Source organism: Gastrolobium bilobum, unplaced genomic scaffold, assembly GCF_033153095.1.
Source record: "Gastrolobium bilobum isolate Gb01-03AN ecotype WA unplaced genomic scaffold, APGP_CSIRO_Gbil_v1 utg2264, whole genome shotgun sequence".
NCBI lineage: Eukaryota > Viridiplantae > Streptophyta > Magnoliopsida > Fabales > Fabaceae > Gastrolobium > Gastrolobium bilobum.
The window spans coordinates 105,485-115,071 of NW_026899254.1; the positions used below are offsets into that span (position 1 = coordinate 105,485).

Below are 9,587 nucleotides of genomic sequence, written 5' to 3' on the forward strand. Positions count from 1 at the left end.
CATTCTTGAAGAAAAAATATATTGGTCACGCTATATATCTATGAAAATGGAGCTTGCTATTGATAGGTTTGATTTTGGAACACGTAGCTAACTTTTACTTGATTAATTATGGAACGTGATTTAAATTATGCATTGAATATTGTTGTCTTATTTCTAAGAGTTATGCAAGTAAGCGCGTAAGTATATGCGACAACAAGTAATATAGGGCTTTTGTGAGTCCCAGTTATCATTCCCACAAGGATCTTTGGCGTTTTTGACTTGACTAAAATTTGCAAATGCTATAACTGAATTTAATCTAAAAAGAGAGTAAAAATAAAAATAAAATAAAAGCAAAACTAATCTAAAATAGCACTGACCACGTTACTAATTTTTTAGAATTTTCTGATTTAATTTTTCTTGAGCTAAAGAATATAAAAATATATATATTAGGAAACAGTTTAAGTATCTGATGTAGAAAGAGTTTTTAAATGATAAACAGAATTGTAAAAACAGAATAATGAGAGAAAAATTTAAAACTCAGAGGAACATAAAAATGAATTTGTGAAAATGCTTGGAAAATTAGGTTGAGCTTCGGTTTACCTTTCTCAACAGCACTGGAATGAATGACAAATACAGATTATTAAAATTTAATTCTCAGTTAACGGATCACTTCTTGTTGATTTTAATCTCTTAAAATCATTTTATCCTAAACAATCATTTACACATCTCTGTGCTAAATGAAGCAAAGACTTATGTAATTCAAGTCCAACGTTACATGATGGTTGTCCTCATCTCTGAGTGACATCCCTTGAGTGCTCTCACAATCAAGTCCATGTGCTTAACACATTTTCAGAATTAGTCACCTCTCAATGACTACTTCCTAACATAATATCTACCATCAGGCCTCAATGACAGAATATTTAATTATAAAGCAAAGTATTAAACAACTGAGAATCAAAATTTAACAAAAGTATTTAACAAACATCCATTACTAAGGTTCGAGTAACCTACACCCAACCTTAAAAGGTTTAGCTTATACCCATAAGGGATGAGCTACAAAAACAGCAAATGAAACGAAAATTAAAGGGACAATAAATTGCAGAAAACGTAAAACACAGCCCGAGTCCTATTCACCAGAATAGCCTCGGTACTGTGCTGACAGGTTCTAATCATAGCAGGATCTATTTACAGTTCCAGAAAATACAAAAATAAAAATAAAGAAAAAAAGGAGAAGAAGAACACAGAAAAATAAAAGAGCCAGCAGACGAACCCAGGGCGCTCACGCTCACTATTTCTTCTCTTTATATAGCCTTCTTCCTTTGCATGCACAGGCTTTTGCCTCACATCTCAACAAGCAACAAGCATCACGCACTCCTTGCGCGTTACACATCAGTGGTCCCCAACCGCTCCACACTCGCATCAGATATTCCAAATGAAATTTCGCTCCTCCTAACCGTACGATTTCTGTGCACAAATCACTCCCACACTCAAAAGTTGCTTCAATCCCCACTCACAACAGAATCCAGCTCACCAATTAGTCATGGGTTTTGTTTGGCATTTTCTGAGCCAAGAATAAGTGGCTAGGGTTGGATCGTTTCTCTTAATGGACCGCGGATGGGGGTCAAAACTCGATGGTTAAACCAAAATCACAGAATGATTTGGCTTGAAGGGTCGATTTGAAATTGAAGATGGACGATTTGAGATGAGGCTTTGACAAAGATGGGTACGCTCACAATGGGTGTGCTAGGGTTTGCAAGACTCAATCGCAGCTTCTGAGTCTTTCTTTTCGTTTCTGATTCTGTCTCTTTCTTTCAATCACTTCTTTCCTTTGTTTTTTCTTGACTTGGGCTTTTGCTCAACAGCCCAGTCCAGCTATTCTTTTCTTTCTTTTGTTTTCTTCTTTTATTTCTTTATCTTGGCTTTTTCTGATTTGAATAGCAACAGTGGGCTTGAAAATGAAAACGCAAAGCCCATTAGCACTTAACCATTAAAGGACAACTTAACATAAATTTGTGGCTTTTCCTAACAAAAATTCTTCTTTTCTCTCCATTTGCATATTAAACCATATGTTGCAAGTCTCATCTAACTAGGGAAGTGTTTAAGATATGGAAATGAAAAAAATCGAAGCAAGAAAATATATAGTCAATGTATTGGGAAGGCTTCTCTGTTAGTTGTCTGTGGATTTTAATACTTTGAGAGTTGAGAACTCTCTTGGAAGATGTGCTACAAAACGCTTAGTCATCCATGTGACATGTAATTTTAAAATATATTTTTTGTGAGAATTTCATTAACTTTTATTATATATATTTTGGGGAAAATATTTGTTCTTTATAAGGACACAAGGTTGTGTCCTTTTAGTGATTAACACTATGTACTACAAGTAGTACATAATTATAATATGAAAATTTGATTTTTTTTTCATCAGTCATTCACCTAACGTAAAGAAAGAAAAAAAATAACTTTTTATATTTTAACTATGTACTACCCATTATACATAGTATTAATCACTAAAAGAACATAACTTATGTCCTTTAAAAAAATACACACTTAACCCATATATTTTATAATTGATCTGTTAACTTTTTATTATTTTGATGTATTGAGTACATATATGGCAGAGAGACGATGAGCCGTATAATCTGATAGATTAAATAAATATATATATATATATATATATATATATATATATATATATATATATATATGTATGTATGTATAAGTAATTAGTTAAATAATATGGAAATCAATTTGACAAAAAAGTGGAAACGATAGGTATATTTATTTTTTATATATTAGTATATACTCTTAGTAAACAGTACAATATAACCTATTAAAAGAGTTTACAAAAAAAATAAAACTAAAAGATATAATTTATTATAATCAAGTAAAAGTATATATATACTTATAATGAACAATTTAAAATCAATAAAAAATGAAAAGAAAGTATTGTTTAAATATATTATGGGTCTCGACTTCTCCTACGTTGAGAAGACAAAATTTAAATCGTAAGCGCAGTTTATTTTGTGATTGGGACTCCGGAAGATACTTGAATATTGCTGGTGAACTTAATAACTCATGATTTTAAAACAGCTGAAGTATTTATTTATTTATTTATTTTGGTAAACAATTATTTATTTATTTACACTTTAGCGATCCCTCTATGTATTAATAAAGTTCTATATATCTTTTACCAATTTTTTTTTTCTATATATCTATCAGAAAAGGAGTGTGGCTTACGATTTGAAATAATTAATACGGAATCTTTTCGCCTACTTGTGTTGATTGGAATATAATAAAAGAAAGAAAAGATTGTTTTTTTATGGAAGAAAATGTATTGCTTACTTAGCTAGTAAAAGCTAAATATCTTTATATACATTCTTTTTTCTTTTTTTATGAACCTCGAGGCATCCTCATTCAACCTCCTCCAGTCACCTTATTCTCAAAATACAGCCCTAAAAGCTACTTTCTCATTGGTACAAATAGTGCATTGAGCTTTGTCACCGAAAGAAGGATGAAACTAATCCTCTATCGAGGAGAAAGACAATTGCCAGTTTGAACTAAATATATCTAAATAAGGAGGGATGTGAATTATCAGTTAAAGAGGAATCTGAATGAAAAAGAGAGAGAGTAATAGCCTGAATCACTTATATTATGTACTTTTTTTGAGCTCAAATCACACATACTTAGTCTTTTTTTGTAATCATATCTCTATACTATTATTCTACAATGTTAAGGAGGATGTGAATGAAAAAAATCTAAGGGGATTAAATGATTACAAAAAAAGTACAGGATATAAGTGATTCAGATTATAAGGGATGAGTATAATTCGTGAGGAAAAGAGGGGAACATTGCTGTTTAATTTTTGATTATATTTCTTGGTTTTCTGATCACCTTTCTTCTTTTGCCTGATTTCCCCAGTCATGGCTGCCATAATACCTGTTGAGTGGATATTAATGATAGTCGATGAACAAGTACAAACAACAAATCCTTATGGCCCTGGCCCTTATCACTCAATGAATTGTGCAATCGGTGCAGAATCTCAATCCTACTACTGAGCAGGGGCTGCCTTACTAAATTTTAGGCTCATCTTCACAGTCGAAAGGTCCAACAATTGGATATTTTGGAGATGTAATAGAATTGGATATGGCACAAGCAATTATGGAAATATAATAAAACCTGAGAACTTACAAAATAAAAACAAGGGAAAAGTGTATGTCATTATAAATGATGTAAAGTTGTGTCATTTTAAGATAAGAGAGAAAGAGATAGATAAAGGAGGAGAGAGTTGACAAAAAAAAGTAAAGGTGTGGATTCCACCTCTTTGTGATAGTGAAATGATATAAGTTGTGTCATTGAAAAGGATAAACAATTTTCCCTAAAAACAATTATGGAAATGTAATAGAATTGGATAGGATACAAACAATTATGGGTGGAGAATTAATAAAAGGTGTTTTGAAAAAATTCATATAACATAGAAACAATTTTTGTAAAATATCATTAATTAAATATCTTAATTCCCAAAATGACTAGTTATATACGTGTGTGTGACAAATTAGCAAATTATTTTCCAACTGTGTGTATCAATTAAGAATTTGTTTTCAATCATTAATTTGCAGTTTCGATAATCAATAAAATAAAAAACGTCCTTTGTGTATGGAAGCAAAAATAAATTCAATGACATTAAGAGCTATGATTATGGAATTGTGTGTTAAATGAGTTTAATTAACAATAAAAAGTCAATGATCGCATGCACTGAAACACATCTTATCTTTAGTTCCTTATTTTTATTTCTATAAAAAATTTGAAAGAGAAATGAATGCCATTTGACTTAATTAATTAATGTAGCGTGGTCACCATTTAAATATAAAGTGAACGGGAGTGGATTCTCTCGTGTGAAAAAATGATTATGTGGTCATATTTTGATCACAATTACTTATTTAAAAATTATATATTTCTCTCTCATTTATTTCATTATCAATGAATAATTGTGATCAAATCACATGACTACTTTTTTACATGAGAAAATTCACTCATCCAAGAGTGAGCTCACTTTGAAGGCAAGGTGTTTACAGGAATAAGGCTAATTGGTGATCGGAATTCTTGTTTATGAAAGCATGCAGCACCTAACTATACGTATTTAGGATGATATTACTCAAATAACTTTGGAAAGGTTCTTTCTTTCTCCCTTCAGATGAGCTGTGGCTTGATCTCCCTACACACCAACCATCACTCATATACTTTAACGGCGAAGTAAAGTTAACCATGAAAACTTCAACAGCCACCAACTTGGCCACGTGGAATAATTAATGGCCAAGACAACGAAAACACAAAACTGCCCGTGCACTTAATTGACAGTGTTTTAGTTAATCAGTGGGGATGGGCGTGGGGATCGAACGTACTTTCGGTTGTGAGTTGTGACTGTTTGGTATCCGGAAAAAGAAAAGAAAAAAATATGATAAAAAGAAAAGAAAAGACAGGATTAGAGAAAATGTGGAATTATGTCTTCAATATCTTCTAATGACAAAAAAAAGGAAGACTTCGGATATGTTGTTTGTTTGTGTTTTGATTTTTTTTTGTGTTTATTTTTTATGCGGTCACTCTAAATAAGTTATTTGCAGTAAGTTCAATACAACGTCATTTTGAGGCGGAAATCATGGTATTTTTGTAATTTTAATTTATTTCAAGGTTATTATAGTCTCTATAATTATAATTTCCTAATCTTTCAATCTCAAAACGATGTCGTTTCGGAAGTAAATACAAATAACTTATCTGCATTAAATACAGAAATATTTTTCTATTTTTTTATTCTTAAAATTGTTTTGTGAAATAGATGTTTTATATGCTTCTTTTATTTTAAAAGTTAAAACACAAAATAAAAACTACTCATATCTGTCTCAAAATTTGATTCTAAAAATAAAAGATAGTTGCTTTTTTTAAAATTAATTTTACAAAATAGTCATTATCTAACAACTTTTTTTGTTCTAAAATTCAAAAAATTATTTTTCAAAATAAATTTCAAACAAGCCATTCCTTTCTTGGTTTTATGAAGAAAAAAATTGTAAAGTAACAAGTATTTCATATATTTTATGGGTATTTTGAAATTTAGGTAAATTATGAGGGAAAAAATTTGTCATTTTAAATGATACAACTTTGCATCATTTTAGACGAAACGACGTTGTTTTAGTGCATAATTGATATTTTTTATATTCTTTCTTCTCTACTTTCTCTCTTCCTAATTTTATAGAGGAGAGAGAAAATAAAAAGTCATCAAATTTACATTAAAACGATGTCCTTTAATCTAAAATGATACAAAGTAGTGTCATTTTAAGTAATAAATACTTTTTTCATTTATAATTTGGGAAAAATATTTGTCATCTTTGTTTTAAATCACACATCTTTGTGTCATTTTTTTTTTTTGGTACATTGCGTCAGGAGGTATTCCCATTCAACCTTCTCCGGGCATCATGCCCTCGGGGTACGGCCCGTTTGGGCTAGCCCCTCATTGTAACAGTGGGTGCACTAAGCTTCGCAACCGGAGAAAGGACGAGACTAATCCCCCAACCGAAGATTTTTGACTTATGCTCTGGCCCCCAAAGATTTTCCAAGAAACTGCTTGAGGCAGGGTTTGATCCCTGCACCAAGCAATCCTTTGGGAGCTCAGTTGCCAACTGAGCTACCCTTGGGTCATTTTAAATCACACAGCTTTGTGTCATTTTAGATAAATCGATGTCATTTTGGTACATAATTGGCATTTTTTATATCATCTCTCATCCATTTTCTCTCTCTTACTAATTTTATGGAGGAGAAAAAATATAAAAAGTTATCAAATTTACACAAAAACGACTAATTTCATTTAAAATGACACAAAGTAATGTCATTTAAAAAATGACAAACATTTTTCTCATTATAAAAAATATGAATTAAAAGATGAAAATATTTAAAATAAAAAAGTGCATGATTAATTTAAGTAAAAATTGAAAAAAAAATATTGATTAAAAAAATAAGCATGAAAAAGCTTGTAAATATATGATGTAACTTAAAAAAATCTCTTTCTTTCCATTTTTCCCCCTTTCCATTAAAAAGAGAGAGAGTAAAAAAATAATAAGATCATAAAAATGTTATCCCTAAATATTTTTTTTTTTATTGTAAATTCATATTAAATAAGGGAAGAGTATAATCCATTATTCCTTTTCCTTTCGTTTTTACTGAAATACTTCATATCAAATCCACCTTTCTCCAATTTTTTTTAATTCGAAATAACAATGATTCGGGTTACGAGGGAAATTTGACAATTCGTTGGAACACCGACTAAAATGTCACTGTTCACCAAGTTTTTTACCTAAATGTCACACGAATAATGTTAATTTTCCAATCTGCCGTAGGGGCAAGTTCGTTACCCGGTGTAGCGAACTTGGTTTGCTGACGTGTCACATTTATAGTAGATAACACGTACCAAGTTTAAAAAAAAAAAAAATAAGTATGGAGTTCGCTACATTGGGTAGCGAACTTGGTTTTAACTAATTTCGCTACCCCGTGTAACGAACTTGGTTTCCATTATAAATGTGATACGTCAGCGAACCGAGTTCGCTACACCGGGTAGCGAACTTGCTCCCGTGGCAGATTAAAAAATAACACTGTTAGCATGATATTTAGATAAAAACTTGATGAACAGTGACATTTTGGTCGCTGTTCCCAATTCATTAGTCTTAGGCTTGCTGCCAGCGCAAGAATTTTGATGGGCTTTTGGATCCTTGAGGCTTGTATTACTGGTAAAGAGTGTGCTTTTGGGCCTAATTGAGGGATATTGGGGTTTGACGTTTGGTTCCAATGGGCAGTGGTCATGATATTGTAAGGTGGCAGCTAAATTTTCATTGTGTATGGTTGGAATTAATTCCACGGCTCATAAATAATCAATGCTCACATTTTTATTCAAACAACATTATAATGCAAGAAGCGTGAAAACTTCAAAATCTAAATCAAACATCACCTTCGTAGCAAAAGAAAATTTGATTGCTCATGCTATTCAAGAATTTTGATGAGAAGATTTTTTTTCGCTCAAAGACATAATATAAAAATGCGGATCTCACTTTTATTTTTTCTTTTTACTCTTTTCAGTGGATCTTATATTTGTATTGTGTATATAGGAGAAAAAATTCTGCTACTATAATAGAAGAAATCTTGGCAGACCAATGGTTAATTTAACTGTGAATAATTAAGATTTAATACATGTCTGTTTATTTTAAAAAACACAAAGAGGATTCACTCCCAACAAAATACCAAATAATTCTCTTTACCTAGTTAATTTTAATGAGCTAATCACAATCTTGGGAATTTCTCATGTTTGTTTTACTTGAAATGGAACACTAAAAACAATTCAGTGTAATTGGCAATTTTTGAATCGCAAATATTGTTATAATCCAAGTAAAAATTAGAAAATCACCAATTAAATAAAGATAGGCCACACAAGCCAATAAAAACACTATATATAATAAAAAGCAACTTAATTTATTGCTATTTATGTTAGGGGTTTTTTGTTTGTCTTTTAACGTGACATAATAAATTTTTTTACACACACAATAATTTGTGAGACCCGTATTTTGTGAAAAAAAAAAACTAAGGCACCGAAATCCTTTATTTTATATACACGCAACAAAATTAGAAAGATAGTCTATTTTATTAAAAGAATTCCAGCCGCCAACGTAATTCTAATTCGAAGAAAGGTACTCACTCCGTTTAATTCGAGGTTGAAAGTTGGAACCTGCAGGAAGTTCAAAAACCAGAGCAGCATGAGAATATCTTCTTGTTGATATTGATTCTTATTACCAAAGGCGCAAAGTAAATCACACACCGTGCAGCAATAATAAGCTTAAGCAAATAAGCATGATGAAAAAAGGGATCAGAAGTTGCGGTGGAAAAAAAGCCACGGTCAAGAAAAGGGTGCATGAAAGGTAAAGGGGGACCCGAGAATGCTCTGTGCACTTATAGAGGAGTGAGGCAGAGGACTTGGGGAAAATGGGTTGCAGAAATAAGAGAACCCAAACGTGGCACTAGGCATTGGCTTGGCACTTTCAACACCTCTATTGAAGCCGCACTTGCTTATGACAATGCTGCTAGAAGGCTCTACGGTGCATCAGCCAAGCTCAATTTGCCAACACCTCGAGTTCCTCCATCTCCAAACATAGACAACAACTATTGTAATAAAGTAGTTGATCATAATTTGATCATTCCTCCGAGGTTTGTATCTAACTCCAACAAGACTTCGTGTAATAATAATACGGTGCTTCTTGGAGACATGAGCTGTACTGGGGTGTTCTGGGAGAGTAGTTTAGACCATGAAGCACAAAGTCTTACCCGGAGCACTAGTAACTTCGTTAGGGATGATTTTCTGTAACTGGATGATATACTTGGTCAGGAACTTAAGAATTGGGATCCATTACTGTAGATGTAATCAATTTGGGGTTGTCACTTACTCTTGCCCACTAGTAATCAAGAATTTTAAAGAGTGGCAGCATCATATCGTTGCTGTTATATATGTATGCATACGATAATGGAAGAAAATTCATTTACAACTTTTTTTTACAAAATTTTGCAAATTACATTATGGGGTT

The 9,587-nt window shown here is 31.8% G+C and overlaps 1 protein-coding gene across 1 annotated transcript; it reads left to right on the top strand.

Moving 5' to 3' along the window:
• The first annotated feature begins 8,920 nt into the window (after positions 1–8,920).
• Positions 8,921–9,370, top strand: LOC133288791 (dehydration-responsive element-binding protein 2G-like). Its single transcript, XM_061486611.1, has one exon. The coding sequence runs from the start codon at positions 8,921–8,923 to the stop codon at positions 9,368–9,370; it is 450 nt and encodes a 149-aa protein (XP_061342595.1).
• The last annotated feature ends 217 nt before the right edge of the window (positions 9,371–9,587 follow it).